The sequence below is a fragment of the Bombus pascuorum genome, chromosome 3, assembly GCF_905332965.1.
Source record: "Bombus pascuorum chromosome 3, iyBomPasc1.1, whole genome shotgun sequence".
Classification (NCBI taxonomy): domain Eukaryota; kingdom Metazoa; phylum Arthropoda; class Insecta; order Hymenoptera; family Apidae; genus Bombus; species Bombus pascuorum.
Genome location: NC_083490.1, coordinates 12226289 through 12247726, shown reverse-complemented (window position 1 = coordinate 12247726; position 21438 = coordinate 12226289). Strand labels below are relative to the sequence as shown.

The window sequence follows — 21438 nt, the reverse complement described above, 5'->3', positions numbered from 1 at the left end:
AAAGTTTCTTTAACCTCGGTGTATCTACAAATTTTTCATAACGTAGAAAGTTCCGGCTTTTCCTTTTTCTGCCTCGTCGCCTCTAATATTCGTATCCTCCGCATTAAAAAGCGCAATTCACCTTATTTTTCTCTTCGTTCATTTTTAACCCCATCTTTCTTTTAAAAATTGCAATTAATTCACTTCTCACGTACGTATACGTTCCTTTCCTTTCCTTTAAGATCCGTTTCTCTGTTTATTCTTATTGGAAACCGCGAAGTATAAATCGATTTGTAATTACACGTGACCATCTTTACATAATTTCCACCCAACAGATCAGATCTTTTTCTTTGTCGTGCACGTATGTAAAGTTTAAAGTCACAGACGATCGCCATACAGTTTTACACGCGTCTCTCGAAGCAAAGGATCGTATTATAATGCAAATGAAGCTTCGAAACTCGTACGATTTGCTCTGTGTTCTCGCATTTATACCAACAATCCAATTCCAAAATTCATATCTCTCTCCAAACCATTGCAATTAATTTTTTCCCAAAATACATATCTTAAATCCCATTCTGTTTACGACAAACTGTATTCCAACCGCGGCAAATTAATTTTCTGTCGCAGATTCGTCGATCAAAAGGCTTCTGAGAGACACATAAATTAGTTTCCTTATCGTATAAAGTGGCAAATTAAATTACATTCGTTCGTAAGCTTCGAGCATCTTGCACTTTTAAAGCAAACACAATAATCGTCCTAAGAATTGCAAGATTTTCCAGTGAAAATCTACCTACACGTGGTCGCTCTATTCCTTAACCGTCCGAACTCTATTTTTCCAAAAAATGTAATTGCTCGATCCACATACGTTTCGTTGGTACGAAGAACGCAAGTTCGTGATAATCTGATGAAAATTCTACTTGGTCGGCGTAGATATCCTGTCCTTTACAAGTCCTTAAACCTAATTCCTGGCGATAAAATTTATAGTTAGTTCTCAGTTTATAGTTAAAGTTCTGAGTTAACAAACTCGGTGAGGATGGAACATTTAAGTTGCTAAAGCTACGACTTGAATTCGAGCAAAGAAACGTTTGCGATATAATCTCGGAATATAATTCATGCACAGATTATGGATATCTGTGTATTTATGGAAAATCTATGAAAAAGTAAACAAACTTTGGCGCCTATTATAATAATATTTGATAGGAAATGCAAATATCTTCTTAGGTTCCATTCCTTCGTTTATCTTTACGAAAGTATGTATTTGTATAAGTATCCATTTACGTATTGTATTAATTAACAACTCAAGTGTTGAGAACTATTGGGTTGGAAACTAAGTGATTGCGGATTTTGTCATTAGGTGGTATTAACAAAATCAGCAATCACTTAGTTGCCAACACAATACTTCTTAACACTTGAGTTGTTAGTTGAGACTCGAGTTGTGAGGAGTCGAAAACTGAGAGTCGAGTTGTGAGGAGCTGAGAGTTGAGTTGCCAAGTTGTTATGAGTTGTAAACTGTTGGTTGTGAGTTCTGAATTATCTATCTAGTTGTCTTAGTTATAGCACATTACTGTATTTAGTTTAATCCACTGTTTAATCTATTGTAAATAGATCCATCTATGAATAAACTTATCGTTATGGGATAGACATCATTGGAAAGCCTAATTTCTAATATTTCTGAATAAATAAATCCTATAATTCTGAGAATATCTTATAGCGTATTATAATATAATAATAATAATAATAAGTTACAATAACTGAGAGAAATTATACCGAAAGAGTATAAGTTAAATTTCAATTAACAGACAAACTTTGATAAGCGCGTTAATATTCTCTACGATGCTATCTGTTGCTTATGTCGTTTTAACAATACAATTTCATTATTCGATTTCTCTTTCTTCTTTCTCCACGCTTTTACCTGATCATTCTAATAGTATAAATCGGAATGCTTCTCTGCAAAGTTAATCATTCCGATTTATACTCTGACTTCTATGATAATGACTTCTGCCCGCCCACCAGCGAATTCAAATCGAACCAGCGGATAAAACGAAAACACATGGCCACGAAACGTTCATAAACTTCGATCAGAGTGAGAGCGCAGGTTTCCCTTTGAAGGCTCCTCGAACACGAGTTGTAGATACGCGGGCCCGACGATCGTGTTTCCCGTCAGGAGCTTAAAAAGCTTCGGGGTCGTGCCACAAAGAGGATAAATGCGACTGACAGGCTACGAAATTCAGTGGATGGAGGAATAGGACGAAAAGAGGGGGAGGGAAAAAAAATAAAAAGAGAAAAAAGAAGAAGAGGAAGAGCAGGCGTATTCAGGAGCTCCGGTGGTAAATAGGTTAAACGGCAGGTCGAGAGGGCAGCCAATTTAAATCACCGCCAATTCCGTGCAGTCCGATTCGATCCACCCGGCATCGCTTTGAATCCTCCGCTTCCTCTTTTTCTCTCTTGTTTTTTTCAAGCCGAGTCTCCACCTTCCTTCAAGTTTACTCCAACTTCTACTGCTACTTGAAAATAACTATTTAATCAAACCCCAGTTGTTTTAAAGCGTTATATAGGACGACAATTTTGACTTTTAGAGAAATTCTTAAGAATCGTCATTTTGAAAATGCTTGGAATCGTCGGTGTAAATCTTAGTGACGAGAGATGGAATTTTTGCTACTGGAAAATTAGTCTCTTGAACGTATCAATTAAAGCTTCAATTCAGCGAATTGTTTCAAGGCATTTTGAAGTAGGTTCTGGGTTTTAGACATGTCGTTAAGAAATGTAGCATTGAAAGCGTTTGCAACTGGTCGTTTAAATTTTAGAGACGAGAGTTGGAATTTTTGCTACTGGAAAATTAGGCTATTGAACGTATCAATTAAAGCTTCAATTCAGCGAATTGTTTCAAAGCGTTTTGAAGTAGGTTTTGGGTTTTGGAGAAGTCGTTAAGAAACGTAGCGTTGAAAGCGTTTGGAGCTGTTCGTTTAAATTTTAGAGACGAGAGTTGGAATTTTTGCTACTGGAAAATTAGTCTATTGAACGTATCAATTAAAGCTTCAATTCAACGAATTGTTTCAAGGCATTTTGAAGTAGGTTTTGGGTTTTAGACATGTCGTTAAGAAATGTAGCATTGAAAGCGTTTGCAACTGGTCGTTTAAATTTTAGAGACGAGAGTTGGAATTTTTGCTACTTGAAAATTAGTCGATTAAAGTTTAATTGCTTTGTTACAGAGTTTTGAGTTTAAGAAAATTTTTTTGGCTATTGTAATGTTAAAAGTGTCTGGAATTGTTGATCAGAGTCTTGATATCGAGAGTTTAATACAATTGTTGATTTTGATATTTGCATTGATACGATAGAAAGTATAATATGTCGATTAAATAATGGATTTTAGTTTTTGTAAATTTACGCGAGATTTTACCAGCTACTAACGAGTCTACGTAAATATTTTTCTTCGTCACAGTACGCTGTTTATATTATTCCTTTAATTATTACAACTGTTTGTACGCAAACGTGTGGCAAAAAATTATTATTCGCTTTTTATCAAACGTCAATATCCTAACAAATATTCTAATAATTGCAAATTCTATATATCTGTCTTCTTTTACAAAATTAAATAATTTACAATCAATCTTTGAGATAATAGTTCTAATTTCTTCTCTCAAAGAAATTCATTATTCCAACAATTACTCCAATTAGCACAAATTTTGCTATCTGTATTTTCTTATTCAAGGACCTTAACTCACATTTTCCAGAACTTTACTCCAAAACGATGTTCGAGATTTTTAAAAAGTTATATTCACGATTTTAATTAAATATATTAAACTCTTATATTATAAACACAATATTAATTAACCATTTATTATTACATATAGCAAATATGCTGTTAAACAAATTCAATGTTAAATAACGCTACCAAAAATCACAAGATAAATATACAAATTATCTCGCTGTGGTCCATACTTCTAAAAGCGTAACAATCGTAACTACATAATTTAATAACTAAATTCACTTTTCTTTGTAAATCGTGAAGAATATCTAGGTGCCTAGAAACCTACAATTAATAAAAGAAAATCACTGAAAATTGCGAGGAAAAATAAGAGAGAAAAAGAGAACGCCAGTTCAGCCAAAACGAGCTCTTGCAACTTCTCGATATCGACTCCGAAAAAAAAAAGCGGAAAAGAAGCGAACGAACAGAGGGTTGGTAGAGGATGGACGTTGAATACGGACGAAGAGGAAGAGAATGAAGAGGCTGAGCCCTGCGAGATCTCTCTTTGGCACCGAGCCAGCTACCGTCCGCATCGTCATCGTGTACTTTCCTCGTGCACGCGTAATAAAGATCGTCTTGCCGCTCGAAATCGCTATCTCGACTCTGGATTTCTAGACCAGCCGGTCGAGCCGCGAACTAAATAGTCGTGACTGAAGTTCGTGCTGATACCAGCCGCAATTTTGAGTTAGGATTATGCGCATGAAAGTTCGTTTCATCGAACAGTGTATACGTAATTGAAATTCCATTCGAATACGTAAAATTCTATCGCATTTTCCTTCTTTTATAAAGGTGAACGAACTTCATGAACTGGTGGCAAATTTGATGAAAGATATGGATACTGTGTGTGTGTATATATATTTGTTCTTTTTTAAATAATTCAGTAGGCCGACATTAACCGAATAATTAACGAATTCTAATTCATTGTAGTTTATTGCAATATTACAAATTTGATAAAGTAAATGTAATAAATATTTTCGTACGTGGTTTGAATATGGAGCAGGCTCTATGAAGGTACTAACATAATGGAAATGCCGATCTTTTGTGCAATTTCAAATATGGTAAACGTGATAATACTTTTATTTATAGCTTGATGGTAGAAAAAGTTTAACGAAATGAAAAATAGATTTTTCTATAGAGAATCTGTTATTGGTAGAAATACTGATAGTTTATGCGACTCTGAAATGAATTTCTGACGAATATTGGGAATCGTAGTGCTTATTGAAATCGTTACGATTTAAATACATTACAGATTGAACAGCTTATTCGTACATTTCAATTTGAAACTAATAAAAGAGGAAAAATGAATGTCTCTAATAGGCGGAATCGTTTATAACGTAATATAATAGTAATATTTTTTATCGTTCCCATGAAGAGATTCTGCACAAGAGCCCATAGTAAAATCGAGCTCCGTAAACAAATTATATTCTGGAATATTAAAAAAAAAAAACCGTTTACCAATAACCAGAAAATACAAACGTGAAATTTTCAATAAAGTTCCGACGATGAAAAAAAAAAGTAGATGCACGGCCTCCTTCCTGACAAACGAACCCTTTGTGGAAGATGAAATTTTCGATATAGCGATCGATCCACCGCAACGAAAATTCCAATCACCGGTATGGCGACGTATTTTCAATTTCTCCGCAAACATGTCGAGCGGACCGCAAAATCGGGTCATCGAACGACGAGAACGATCAACGGAGTCAACATCATTCCCTGTGCAACGGAGAGTAGGATTTAGTAGCACTCGAAGAGAATTAAAGAGCATGATGACCGGATAATTGTATCCTCGTCGAATGTATCCGCGTTCATTTGCGCGAATGAACGCGGAAAATCGCTTTAAACGGGACTATCTTTGTTCCGCGTGGTATAATGCCAAGTGAATGATTGCGAGAAATTACTGACCAGCCTAATGTAATAGTAAACGTGGGGTAAATGGTTTTCACAAACGTACGTAAGTTACTTTTTCTTTTCTTTTTTTTTTTTTTTTTTTTTTTCGAGGTACGTGTAATATGAGAGGTGGATTTTTTCGAGTTTCTGGGATTATCGAAGCTTTCGTAGTCGTAGGATTTTTCAAGAATTTTACGATCTTTCGATATTCGGAATTTTCTATTATCTCGCTATTTCTGATATATTTATCGTGAGATTTTTGGAATTTTGGAAATTCTGGAATCTTTAATGATCGGGATTTTTCGAATATTTACTCATGTCTGATATATGTAAATTCCTGAAATTCGAAGAATTTGGGGATTTTTTGGAACTTTTGGAATAACTGAAACTTTTCCAATTTTTACCGTTTCCTTATACTTAGATTTATCGTGAACTTTCCGAATTGTTAAAACTTGGAAAATAATTAGAATTTTCAGATTTTTTAAAAATTTAGCAATTTTTTATATTTTCCATATATTTAAACTTATGTTTGCTTACTGTATCCATGTGGTTACAACAGTTTGTTCTAAGAGTATCTCACAGATTACAGCGTATAATCGTCGAAGTACAACCTAGAGGAGACAAGCAGAGCTTACTTGCTATGCGAGTAGAAACTGGTACACCTTCGGGAATCTAAGAGAGCTTCGTCTGCATTGCAGTTAGCTTCATTAGGGATCCGATGACGCACTGATACCACATATGGTGCTAACCTAACCCAGATCCCTGATGAGACAGGCTGCAATACCGAAACGTATAAGCATCCTTCTGAAAGGATCCGTTTCATATCCAGATGTTTCAGAGAAAATTAGTTTCAGAAATCTTGAAACTACGACTTTGTCAAACAGCAATTAACAAAATACTCGTTGCAATATTTATGTGAAATTGAAAAAAATCCATGATAATTTATCAAAGATTAATATTCTTCGATTCTAACAACTTTTTTTTCTCTGCAAGTCGTGAAAATGTTCCATTCAGTCACTTTTTTGTCTGATACCAAACGAGATCAAATCTAAATTTCTACTTGAAGACAATTAGGCGTTTCGAATTTTCTATAAGAAATTTCAAATCTACACGTTTTAGTTCTTTTAAACTATAATTTTATACATAAATCTATATATAAATTATAACTATTATTTTATAGATTCAGACTATAAATTTATAGATTTGGTTTAATAGATGTCTATGTCGTTTTGCGAACCATTCAAAATTATACCCTTCGATAGAACTTAATTAAATGTTTTTGTACAGTAGATAATTGCACAATCTAGACAGTAACAATGGTCGTTGTAGTGAATTATGGTTGAACTTTGTGCAACAACATATTGCGGTTATAATTACTTTGACTGTTACAATATATTGCAAATCAATTTCTTTGACTATTGGAAATTCACAATATTCTATATAATAAATTATACAGCCGCGTGACAAATTATGAATCGTAGACCTAATTTATTAATAATATACTGAGGCTACGAATGTTTATGTAAATCCATATTTTTATTAATAACATTCGAAAAATGAAACGTGCATAGTAAATGAGACTCGCTAAATATTATAATGAATACTTTACTTTGAAAACCTTATATACATTTGCATATTATATCCATGATTACACGTTTGGATTTTCCATAAATGCATAAATATCTGCGGCTTAACAATAAATTATCAGTCTCGCAATTACTCGACGTGGTATCATGTTTTTTCAAAAGTGATATAAATAATATGTAAGTGCCATGTTCAATATTTACAATATCTAATTTACTATTTATATTCGTCCAATTTTACGTATATCAAGATTCTTACTGAGAAATATATATCGACACAACTATAATAATATACCTGTTCAATATTTATATCTCGTGAATTTTACTTTTACAAGATTCGAAGCTGGTCATTTGCAAATTTTTAATAACAGTAACAATGAGTGCCACTAATGTACTCGTTATTTACATCATTTTACTAATTTTACTTTTGTCAAGATTCCACTATTTCCAAATTTGTAGATAATAATGATAAGAAGCGTAATTTCTATGCCCAATATTTAACTCATTTTACCAATTCTACTGACCTTACTTTTGCCACCATACGAAGCATACGATCTCCGAATGTAATTGATATTTAAGAAAAAGAAGTACAATATCGCCAGGCGGAACATTTGCAACATTTTATCAGTTTCACTTATCGAGATATACGTAATTTTGTGTGCTACGCCGAATCACCTGCGCAGTAGTGATACACATATATGCGTGTGAATATGTGTGTAAGTATGTGTGTATATTCGTGCGCAGCGTCTCGTAGAACAAAAGAATGTCACTGTTCCGTACGCATGGTAAAAGTGAGACACGTAATGGGTATCCATGAACATCTTGTAAATCGCATATTACATAAATACAAAACTATTTTATTATCATTCCTACATGTAATAAAAATATTCCTACATATTTATTTCGGCGATTACGATCCACAATTCTCAACATTACTAACCTTACTTTTATCAACATTCAAAGCATACAATTTCTAGACCTTAAAATATAACGAAGCGAAACATCACTGCCACGTCCGATATTTCGAATATTTGATCAATTTCTTATTTCTATAAAAGTCTCACCAAACGATGTAGTTTTCAAATTTCGATACACCAAGAGAAAAGATGTAAGAAGATAGGGGTAACGAGGTCGAGTGAAGAACCTTCTTCGGCATCGAATGCATGCGGTATTAGTATACAGTATACAGTATACAGTACGGCCGCGAATGGGTTAAATGGGTCGTCCGCGTTCACTGCAACACCGGACCGTGTCGCATGCGCAGATTCGCGTGTCGTAGCCGCGAGTACGTCGGCCAACAATCTGCTTCACGGACATCCGCATAACCGACTCGTTATCGCGACAAAAGTGCTTCTAATGCCAGTATTTTGCCTTCCTGGAACGATCGCTGCCAGTTCCAGTTGATGGAAATTAATTATCAAATAATTTTCTAATTAACTATTCTTACATCGCCAAAATTCTAAAACTTCACGATCCACAGCATATTGATTAACTTTCCAATTAATTAATGTCTCATCGTGGAATCATCGGTTCTGAGAAACAAAGCTATAGTTGGTCGTTTAAAATACGTTCACATTTTCGGAACTCAAGTCCTTAGTTGAAGTCAACTTGATTTCATTCAATGTGTATTAAGAGATTCGAAGAATTATCGAAAATTGAAAAAGATATTTCTGATTTGAATCGATTTCTTTTATAGTATTTCGTTTATTAATTAGTATTTTCGATTTATTTAAGTGTCAAATACATATATAGGTACTTGGATGAAATAGTGAATTTCTAAATATGTATGTATAATTTCGAAATAACGAAAATAGTGTATTTTAGCGTCAGGATATATCGATGATTTTACGATCGATCAATTATAGAATGTCTTTTTTGTATTGAAAAAGATTTAATTGAAAGTAGAAAGTTTCGAGAAATTCCATTCTCCTGTAGCATGTTAGTCAGTTTTTCAAGTAATCTTAAAACTAATTTCCTACCTGGTAGGTAAGTGACTTCATCTGTCCACTCATGTTTATCAATCACTCTACAAATATAATTGTTAAAAATTCTAGATAAAATACTTGGAATATTAATCAACTTATCGATTTAGCTAACATCGATATCCAATTTTCCTCGACATCAATCTCTCTATGAAACAAGATTATTAAAAATGTTTCTCCGAAGAATCTACTAGTAGTCTCGTGATATTAATCAATTTTCCAATTAATCAATATCTCGTTTAATGCCTTGTATATTCCTTCATCTACGTGTATTAGTCATTTTGCAAAAACAAATATGAACAAATTCTCACATTTCCAAAATTCCAAACAAATCACAATTACACAAAATATCAATTAATTTTTGGATTTACAAAAAAAGGACACTTAGCAAAAAAATGGTTTTCTCAGAATATTAGCCAATCTTCACATTAATCGCGTCTGCCATAAAATATTTCATGCATCCACTCATGCACATCAATTATGAAGCTGGCAATTGGCCAAAAAATTCCAGCCTTAGAAAGTCAATCAATTTCCCGGATAATCAATTATCTTTCTAATACCACGCCATGTAACAGAAGATATCATGACGGTGGGCTCGATTATATTTAAAGACACGGCATTCGTTCGTTATCGAACATATCGTTTTATTGGCCCCGGGCAAACTCATTTCATCGGTCGATTGTAAATCGCGAGGTAACGACACGCGCGATCACGAATACCTACTTCCGGTCGTGGTTTATCGAAGAAAACACGCATTGTACCGTGGTCGCTCGTACGCTGCAAATTACTTTCCATCGTTAACGAACACAGGATCTCGGTACGCAGGTGAGATCGGTTGGAGAATGAAAGGGAAGATTCATCATCGAGCTGCTCGTAATCTGCATCGGGTGTCGTCTAAATTTATCTTTCTTTCTGCTTATACTGTGTCTCCTGGAAAAATGTGGTTAATGAAATATTATAGTATCTGCCTCGTTAAGGATGCAAATTTTTTAACCATCGGATGGATGGTCTTGGTGCTTGATTATGGGAATCTTCGATGCAAGTGTAAGCTTCGAGTCTGACTGAATGATAAAAATATGTATATATATGATGACAATAATAAATACGCTGCTAATTAACTTGGGTATATGGCTGAATGTACTGGAAAGGGGGCAGATGTCGAAAATTTCAACTTTGTAAATTGAAGCCAGGCTGCCAGGCTGAAAGTTGCAAAATTGCAAATAGAAACTGTTTTTTGAAATTTCCTGTAAAACCTACGTAATGTTTACATGTGAAATGATATAAATTACGAGACTCGGAAGGCGAAAATAAAAGGAGAAAACGACGAACGAAGAATACTGAAACTTTAAAATACGATGTATTTAATTCACTGAAACCAATGAAAATTTCAAGATTGCAATTGGAAGCTATATTTCAAAATTTCCAATAAAACGTACATAATATTCACACCAGCCTTAAATTAAATAGCAGAAATCACAACACTGGAAATGATAGAAATCACATGAAAATAGAAGACAAACGAGGAATATCGAACAAGAAACGCATTTCTCCAGTGACTTTTCCTCTGTTTTCGCCTGCGTATCACGCCAGTCCAGTATTCGAGATCGTGGCCTGTGTATATGTATGTACAGTACCGGACGAAAGTATTCGTACGCCTTTGAAAAGAGAATTTTTTTCGAATCGCTTAAGCTTTCGCGACAAGTTAAAAGCATTAGTTTATTAGACAACGCGTACAAAAACTTGAAAAAGAATTGCAATCGGTCGGAAATACGAGGGAAAAAGTAAAACTCGCTTTTTACAATCTTCTTTTATCTGTAATGAAAATTTAAAAAAAACCGAAACTTTCATCGAGATCGGTAAAAATGACGAAGTTTTATAGCTTTTGGATCAACCGATTTCGATAAAATTATCAACGCGTATGTAATAACCGACATAGCTACTCAAACTCTTTTGTTTCAATTATCATTAACAGACAAAAATGTTACAAGAAGCGACCTTTACCTTCTTCTTTTCGGTTCCAACCAATTGTAATTTGTTCAACATATTTTCTTCTTTTTTTACACATCGTCCAACGAACTGATACACCTAATTTCTCGCAAAAGCTAGAGCCAGTTTGGTCGAGTTTGAGAAAGGTTATTCCGTTTTCAAAGGTGTACGAATACTTTCGTCGGGTACCGTATACCGTAGAATCGTGTAGAAGGCTGTCCAAGGGAAAGAGAGAAAGCAATAAAGAGAGGAGAGGAGAGGAGAGACCGGAGCAGAGAATTATACTTGCATGAGGCCAGGCCTCCCTCTGGCCCTCCGGCTTGAATGGTAATTAAACCGTGCGAGACTTTCTTACGACGCTCTTAATTCCCGGCAGCGATGGGGAAGCTCGCCGATTCGTCCACGAATTCGCGATCCACGCTTCTGCAACGGTAGAAAACGAGAAAAACGAACGATGTACGTTTTATATTACGGTCGCTCCACGCTACACCAATGCCACAGCTACGTATTAACGTGGGATGTACGTTCGTGCGAAGAAAGGTGTAAGTTGCTTGCGTCTATACGATTTTTCGTCTGGACGATACCAGGTGTGCGGTGAATTGGTTGGTAATTGGATGTTTAGAGAAGGTTTTTCTTGGTTCGACTAGATTTTGGTGGAAATGGTTGGCGAAGTGTGCGTAGTATTTAGGAATTTCAGAAGCTAAATATTTAGATTTACAAAGTGGAGAAGGTTTAAAGTTTCAGAGTTGCAGAGTTCCGCAGTTTCCAAGTTTGAGAATTTCGAAGCTTCTTCCAAAGTTGCGAAACTTCGAAATTTCAAACGTAAAGAATTAAGGAGTTAGTAAATTGGAAAGTTAGAAACTTTCGAAGTTTGCAGCTGCGGAATTTAAAAACTCGGGAATTTCACAGCTTCGGGAATTTTCGAGCTTTAAGGCTCGAGAACTTGAAAGTTTTAGGAAATCTACAATCTGGAAATTTAACTTCGAAATTCGTACATTCAAATTGATTCGCAATTCGCGAATATTTGAAAACTGCAACAAGTCCGTGGTCCTGAGTTTTTCTCACGATATTTATAAATAAATTTTCCCGGACAGAACCTTCCACTTTCTTTCGATACGACTCAACTCGATTTCAATTTCAGACTCGTTTCGCGACGCTTCTTCCCATCTACGTGTTTCGGCGGTGTATACAGGCAATTCGATGATCGGAGACGTATTTGCATAATAATCGTCCAATTAACGCAACGAATCGTATGTCGAAAGGGGAGAGGGACGAAGCGAGAGTTTGAACCGGTCCTACTACGGCCGGAAGCTTCGAATATGTTTTTGTTTCCGGTGTGTTACAAAGTCGGTACAGCCACGATCAACAGGTGACCAGTTGAACATCGGTGGAAACAACGTTTCGACGAGCTATGCAGAGAAACAATAATAGTAGAATGTGAAACACGAATCGAGAACGTGAATTCGATAGATTGGTCGATGAATCTTAAACCTTTACGCGTTTATGTCGAATTGCATTCAATATTCCATTTCAATTAGATTTTTGAAATTTATGAAACATATTAAATCATAATAGGATTAAAAAGATATTATCATTGAAGAATTGTTTCCAACTAGAAGGATAATCGTTAATTTTACATTTTTCATTTGATTATTAATATATGGTGATTTTATACTTTGCTATCTATTTACGAAAATATTTTTGGAAATATTTATTCAACATATTATTCACTATAATGTATACAACAAAATATACATGATACTAATCATCATATACCAATCATATAATTCATTCAATATATCAAATATTAGGTCCGAAAAGTTTCTTTCGTCTTATAAGGAAATAATGGATTTTATAAGGAATTACGATCCATTTTGTTCTATCAAAATAAAGATCACAACGTTCGACAGATTCGGTTTCATGTTGTATAAAGATGCGTTGATGTAAAAGACGTGTCTGTAAGAGAAAGACACTTTTCCAACAACCTAATATTATTCATATCGCTTTAAAAATTATTCTGATTATTTTAAAGATATTGTTCTAAGAATGAAGAGAAGTATTCAGTGTTATTATAAAGCAGATGGTAGAATGTTTCACTTTTTCACTTGAGATATTCCCAACGTTTCAACCGTAATGTGTTTCATACTGTGACGAAGGTTGGGTTAAGTTAGATACGTTTAACAGCTTTCACAGTAGAACACAGACCGATTGTTACCAGTAATTACCAGTAGTTAGAGAGGCAGTAGCGAGTAATCAGTAGTAGCCTTTAACTGGCTACAACCGCATGTATCTTCGCAGTTCAATTTACTCGTTCGATCGATATCAAAAAGTTCATTACATACACAGCGTGTTTATCGTTCTCTAAAGGATAGCGAATTAAATCCTCTAGGATTTCTGATTATTTTCATCTTTAAATACAATTTCAAGTAAAACTATAGGTAGAAAATCTGATTCATCTTTTTCAATTTTCATGACAAAAATGTATAATTGCTCCTTCGGACAATTCAGACAAATTTTCATACAATTAATATTCAACATGCGTATCGATCTTCGACCTAAAACGTTTCTTCGAAGCAAAAAATCGCGATCATTGGATTTCTTACGTCTTACGATTCAACGCCGTATATTTTAAATACGATGAAAAATAATTTTCACGATCGATCCTTTTACAACACTGCCACGTTATCTCGGATCATCGTTACATAAATATTCTTAGCTATTTTTAAATTAGATAAAAGTCATCTAAAGGCGACATGAAAAAATTTATTGAACCGTTATCAAGTTCAGAACATTGGCCAAGAATCGGCGGAACAATGGATCCTCGCCTCATCAGTCTGCCACAACTGAAAATCGCTAGAACCATAATCGTCTTACGAACAATCGAATGATCGCAGCATTACAAGCCACAGTCTCCAGCACATACGCCCCGAGCGATCGACACCAAGCAAACCGTAACGCGAAGCTTTACACGGCACTCACCGAAAACATCTGTCAGCGCGATAAACGGTCAGAGTAGGAGGAAGAAAGCGTCGAGAATCGGTTCGTTACGTCGACGTATTCCGGTCGATCGACTTCCCTTCGTCGAGATCGTCCACGGTCGCCGGCAGCAGAATTCCAAAGGAACCCGGAGCCGTCTACGAGATAAATCACCAGTCGGCTGCCTCCCTTTTCAGCTCTCTTTCAGCCATCGTTTCTGTCCACGTGTCCGCGCGTGTACACGCGTGCAACGCGAGTCTGACAGACCCGCGAACAGCCTAGCGTATACTTGTTGATTTATCGACTGCTACACCCGCGACAGCCGGCTTACACCGCCACGCGGAAATAACGGGACAACGAGGTGCGTGTGCCTCGTCCAGTTTCGGATTCTTCTTGCGGACTTTACGGGGAAGAAGACACATGCAGAGTGGGAGCAAGTTTTATATGATCATCACGCTTTAGCACGGACAGTGTTATTTGATTGATATACGAGCCATTCAGAAGCCACATTGATCAACTTAATACAGTGAGAATCAAGAGAAAGCGACGATGTTGCAAAGACTATATGTTAAATGTGCCTTAGAATTTACTAGTATTTATATCAACTTCTTGGCATGAAGGAATTGATGGAAGTAAGTCAATCGTTTCATAAGAATTGAACATTGATCGTATGTTGATATACGAGCCATTCAAGAGTCACACTGATCAACTCTATACATTACATTTATCTTGAAATTTTAAAATATTTATATCAACCTCTTGATATGAAGGAACTGATGGAAGTAAGTCAATCGTTTCGTAAGAATAAAAAACATCGATCGTATGTTGATATACGAGCCATTCAAGAGTCACACTGATCAACTCTATACATTACATTTATCTTGAAATTTAAGAATATTTATATCAACTTCTTCGCATGAAGGAACTGATGGAAGCAAGTCAATCGTTTCGTAAGAATAAAAAACATCGATCGTATGTTGATATACGAGCCATTCAAAAGTCACACTGATCAACTCTATACATTACACTTATCTTGAAATTTAATATTTATATCAACTTCTTGATATGAAGGAACTGATGGAAGTAAGTCAATCGTTTCGTAAGAATGAAAAACATCGATCGTATGTTGATATACGAGCCATTCAAGAGTCACACTAATCAACTCTATACATTACGCTTATCTTGAAATTTAATAATATTTATGTCAACTTCTTGGCATGAAGGAACTGATGTTTAGCGAATGTTATCTGATTGATATACGAGCCATTCAAAAGCTACGTTAATCAACTTTATACAACGAGAATCAGGAGACAGAGGTGATATTACGAAAACTATTTTGAAATTTACTTTAAAATTTATTATTATTTGTGTCATCTTCTCGGAGTAAATGAACCGCTGCAAGCAAGTCAGTTGATTCATCAATCGATTGTGTAATTAAACTGAAAATTCTGTATGATGAAAAATAAAGTTGATAAATTTCACTTCTGAGAGGCTCATATTGGCAATCGAAGATTTTTCAGATTAAGTGGCTTGTTAAGGAGTTGCATCGATCGATCATATAAGATGAAAAATCGAAACAATGCCAGTACTAAAAACATGTATATTACCTTTTTGAACTTATATAATGTATCTCGGGATTTACTGTTGTTTATTTTAAAATTTAATTTACGAAAATACGAACCTTTTTATAAATTTCTTCTTCTATCGGGTAGAGCAAAGAAGTGAGAGTAAAAAATTCGAAGAGCATAGCACGGTTGAAAATAGTTGGAGAATATAATTTTGACAAGAAATTTGGAAGTAATGGAACTGAATTCGGGAAGAATAAAATCAATCGCATAATTCCTCGACAAACGCGATCGCCTCTCACCATCCACGCAACCACTCCTCCGGCCGCTCACCGCGATTACATAACCACAGTGTGGATTGGACATACCTTAGCTCGACTCGTGTTCTAATTAATCCAAATTCACTATAGCCCTAATTAGACGCGCGAGCAACCAATAATCTAACCTACACGCTTCACCAGAGATCAATTAAATATCAGAAGTTCATTACGGCTTAGTTCACAATTTCAATTTCAATCGTCTGTCCAATAACAGTCGACGTAAAATTCCTTTTTAATCGTTAAACTGCACGTCTGTCTTGACACTTTGTTAATTGCAATTACGTAAAGAGAATATGATAAGATTAAGGAAACGCTGGCCAAATTTTGAGATTAAAGAATCGATTTTTAATAAAAATGTCATATTTGTATATTTTAATTAAACATAACTTGCAGAATTTTCTATAGTGAAATTTAAATATTTATATCTATAATAATTTTCTACAGTAAGATTACAACAATTTTGCTGCAATTCTTTGCTATTTTATAGCAATTTATTATAGAAAACTATATTGGATCGTATTGAAATGTATCGAATGGTACTGAAAACTTTTATAGGAGAATTATAGCAGATCCGTACTCCATTCATCGTGAATGAAATTTCATTCGACATTCGATTTACTGAACCGCTGCGGAGCTCCTATTATTTAAGCTACTATCTGGCGCCACTCCACTTATTCGAATGCTTCCAATAGCTCGAACGCAAACAGTAAAAGGAAAAGCAAATATACACCGTCGTTCACAAATACATATTGCTCTATCCAATCTTCTTACTCTATTCAAAAATACAGCCAAAAGTAAAATTTCGTTCCAATGAGTAAATCTCTATTATAACTACTTAAATCTTCCAAAAAATCAAAATAACAAGGACACTCGAATTTTGCGACGTAAATTGCTTCTAAATGTCGACTGTAGTTGTCCTATCACTCATAACCTATTATTTGTCGATGCATAAATATTTCTTAGTAACCTACAAATATGTATGCAAATATTTATAATTTCAACAAAATTGAACTTGCACAGAGAATTGTATTATATATTTTAAACATCGTAAAGAATCGATATTATACTCTGAATCTACCTTTGCATATTGTGTGTATTTTTCGCGTTTTCGCGTGTCCGAATTGCTTTTAGAAGATCCAAAAAAATCCGTAGTCTAATTATTAGTTAATAAAAATCATTATGCAAGAGAGTTCGTTTTCGCGATTCTAGAGTAGCCCGTATGGGCTATAAGCGCTGAAAGGGCTAAAATTGGCTATAGAAAGTTCGAATCGAGGACAAAAACGAGCGGGTACTGTGTTCAAAAATTCTGCTCCGTCTCTCCTCATCGTTCCCCGGTGGTTGCGGTTGCCGTACGTGCGAGCCTCGCGATCCTAGAACCCGATAAGGATCCCCTGGCCCCTCTTCCAGGCCCCTCCCGAGCTGAACGATCCCTCACGCGCTCGTCGTGCCTCCTTCTCGACCTCACCGCACACCCATAAAACGCTCCGACCTCCGTTTCCATCCTACTCTCGTCTTTTACCTTCTCGCTTCATCCAACAATATCGTCCGCCACCTCCGTTTCGCGCTTGAGTTCCAACCTCGAGTTCCACTCTATCTGTCTTCCTCTTTCTTGTTCACCTTTCGCTTTCTTTCTCTCGCACGTAACGTCGAATGAGACAGCGCTGTCCGAGCCTTCCTTACGAGTAAAATTCCCTTCCCCCACTTTTAAGATGTCGTTGTTGAATTATTGAATTACTCGAATTTTAATGTATTCCTTGAATATGTTACATCGGCTCTATCCGAAGCTACGACGAAGTGAGTTGAACGAAAGGGATGCTACAATAAGGTGGCACTTTCCTTTTCGCAGTAATTTGACAGGTTTTTTTTTTTAATTCTACGCGTATCTTCCTTCATTTTCCAATAAATACGACTTAAATATTTGCAGTATGTTATTACTGCAAATCTTTCAATCATCGTGAAGGAAACCTTAGATTGCCAGCGCGACGTTTGAAAAAGCGTGACCCCGTTTCTAGCTTTATGGCAGAACGTTAAACATTTAAAGGGATAAGATAGGAGAAGAAAAAGGGGGAAAGTTGTAGTGGAGCGGAAATAAGTGTAAAGCAAGGGATCCCATTCGTAGGTTAGTTCATTGGCATAAAAGAATTGACAACTCTCGCATATTTGGAATAATGGAATCAATTGATTATGCGCACACTACTCTGATTAAGTACAACGGAACCCCGCATTACGTGGGCTATCTGTTCCGCGTTATAGGAAACAGCTGTGTCATATACGCTGTGTACGATAATATACGAACCTCCTGTATGTATTCTATGTCGGCTGTGAATGTGACGTTATACAAATGTGCGTTATAGGGGAACGCATTGTACGAGGGTCCACTGCACATAATCTTTGGAAGAAACTATGCGATTAAATTTCATCTGACGGATACGTTCCATATGCACTGGCTTAATAAAGAGATAAAGGTACATAAATAAGTAAATAAATATATATATAACAAATAATTAACAATTACATTACAGTACTACTGTATCCTTGCCAATCATCAGAAACTTCAAACAGAAAATAGAACACGCCAATAGAACCAAGTCTCTATACTACCAAGCAAAGCTCTGCGCCAAGATATAGTATCTATTCGTCTATCCTTTTCCATCAGCAAATTTCTTCTCTCTCCAACATCTCCACGACACCCTCGTGGAACCTCTCTATCCTCGTTCCAGCGTGCTCGTTCGGGAACGAGGGTCGTACCCATGGTGTTCCACTCCCGTCCAGCCGGTTCCCTCCTTTCGAAGAGATCCGAGATACTAGCTCCGTCTTTCTTCAACCATAATCCCGAGTAGCACTGTCTCTAGACGAGGCTCGCGAGTGTATCTATCCTCGTCTTACACACGGCCAACTACATCGCGAGGTTCGCTCGTTTTTTGCTACCTTTTTTCACGACCCGTTCGCGTTTCCTCGCGGGTCTATGAAAGTGTTCCTGGTCTTTTTTTCAACCGTGTCTTCTTGCTCCTTTGCCTCGCGAGCATGTACACGAGGTTCGACGCGGTTTTTGTCGGTTACATCCCTTGGTAGTACTACCTTTTCGCTTGCTTTTTTGCGATGAAATAGGCTGCCTTGTTTGCACCAATGAAATGGGATGCAGTGTTCTTTTTTTCTTTTTTTTTTTTTGTAGCAGGTTTTTTTCCCCGATGTGCGTACGATGAGGTTTGCGGTGTCGGAGGTACGACTGTGAGGAAATGGACGCATGAATGAATAAACTTTGCAGGTCTCGCTACTTTTCTCTAGCATTGTTCCCTTGAGAAATTGTAATTAGATCATGGTAGGCACGAACGAGTGAATTTTGAAGATTCGCTCGTTTCCTTTCTTATTTGCGCTTTCCAGGATTTCATTTTAAGAGATGAGTTACTTATATAGTGTCGAAGCGAACATCAGGAGTAAACGAATGAATTTTGAACACTTTGCTCCCTTTCTATTTTATTGTTTTTCGGAGGAATTACAGTGGAACAAAGTTATGTTATAGTACTGTGATAAATGCAGGTATAAATTGCTATTTTTCACTTTTATTGCTTTTTTTTTTTTTTTTTTTTTTTTTGAAGAATTATACGTAATTAAATATCGCGTGGAAAATATCGGATAAAATTATTTATAGCATCTATTTATTCCTAACGCGTAGTATTTATAACAACTACGTAAAACCTGAAACAAAAACAGTTTCTCCAATTGACGGTCGCTCAAAGAGTTAATCTAAACTTTCGCATTTACCGAGTCGTATTGATCAATTATGTCATAATTCATCAATTATCACCATTCGTACTTTTTCACCTCGATCGATCATACCATAAACTACCAATTAATATCGCATTTCGTATGCGCATTGCACGTGCACTTATCTCATTTTCCATCTGGGAGGCACACTTACAGTGGCTGGCAAAAAGGTATTCGCACACTTTTTACCACAGAAAATGTTTACCTGGATATCGTGCGTGTTATATAAAACATTTTAATACTTGATTAACACTGTAACGAGACGCGACTACAAACATTATGCTGACAAAATTTCAATCTGATCTAATTAATATAAAAATACCTATAGAAATTGCACGGTACCAAAGCAAGAGACAATAGCAGTAGAATAAGATAGATTTAAGATAATTAGAATTAACAATTAAGTAAATGAGTGATAGATAGAAATAAGTATCGTGAAGACTTACTGAATAGTCGGCCTTACCAAAATTCCTAATCTTGACAACCGGAAGCCACTGAAAACCGAAAGACAAAAATTAAATAAATACCAACGAATCGTATAGAAGTTGCAAAATATTTCCTAAACTTATATTTCCTAGAATATCACTATATAGAATACGAATACTCATCTTCAGCATATACATAATAGGTAAATGTTAAAGATGGTTCCACTAAACATTGAAACTTATTAACAAATTTGCTGTCTCTGACGAGTATACTCGTCACGAAGAAAGGACGATACTTTGTGCTACGACGAGACCTGTGAGTAATAAAAATAAAAAACAAAGCAGTCGTTACATTGCAACTTAATTCTACATTATATATATTATATTTTACATTATATTCTACATTATATTTTTTTTTGCAACACATTTTTTTAAGTACACATTTTCCAAAGAGAGTTTTCGCAACAATTAACTGGTTAATATTGTAAACGATCGCCTGTTTAAATATCTCGCACATATTTCCAGTTTTATCAATGTAATCGTGATAGTTGAATATCATTAGCGTATCAACGAATTTTGAAAACGTTTAGAGTAACACACGCAACATGTGTATAAAAAATGTCGACGACGACAAGTGTGCGAATACTTTCGCCAGCCACTGTACGTATTGCAATTGAACACCGTTGTCCCGTTTGTGCACGCGAGCACGCACGCGTGTCTCCACGAGCAATGCTCGCGATCACCTCGACAGTGTATGGACGCGTGTACGTGACGATAGCCGACTCGTACACCGAGTCGAAAATGTTCTCTCACCGGCGGGACCCGATGGGTTTATGAATAATAAAAAGCGCGGCCGACTCGTATTTTCGGGACGCGCGCTTTCGCCGCCGCGACCCCAAACCTGCTTCTGAATATTGCGGAAAGTACGTATTTTAATGTGGAGGAGAGTAATTTCACAGCTTTGAAGAAAGCAGAACTTTTGTTTCGTCGGAAATGTTCATTTTCAAAGGAGTAATTTTAGGGATTAATTAGGGAAACGGTAGGATTTTTATGGTTTTTCAGAATTTCTCTTTTATTTTATCAATTTGCAAAATAGTGCTTTAGCGATGATAAGAGTAATTTTAGAATTTCGTGGGTAAAAAGTTCCTTTTGAATTGGAAAAGTGAAGAGAAGTAATTAGTTAGAGATTTTAGGCGAATCAAAGGAGTAATTTTCGAAGGATTTT

At 35.8% G+C, this 21438-nt stretch overlaps 1 protein-coding gene across 6 annotated transcripts in view; it reads right to left on the bottom strand.

The window, feature by feature from the left end:
* The window catches only part of LOC132905004 (uncharacterized), a 173346-nt gene that overhangs the window by 20524 nt on the left and 131384 nt on the right, over positions 1-21438 (bottom strand). Inside the window, exon 1 of one of the 6 annotated variants that reach the window (XR_009657718.1) lies at positions 14142-14441. The exons of 3 other annotated variants lie outside the window; for them this stretch is intronic. Coding sequence is in view for 1 of the 3 variants with exons in the window: in XM_060955894.1 (XP_060811877.1) it covers positions 20235-20282 (48 nt within the window). In the remaining 2 variants the exon portion in view is untranslated. Of the gene's footprint in view, positions 1-4013; positions 4145-14141; positions 14442-20234; positions 20283-21438 lie in introns of those variants that run through there. 2 more of the 6 variants (XR_009657716.1, XM_060955894.1) reach the window with 2 other exon arrangements.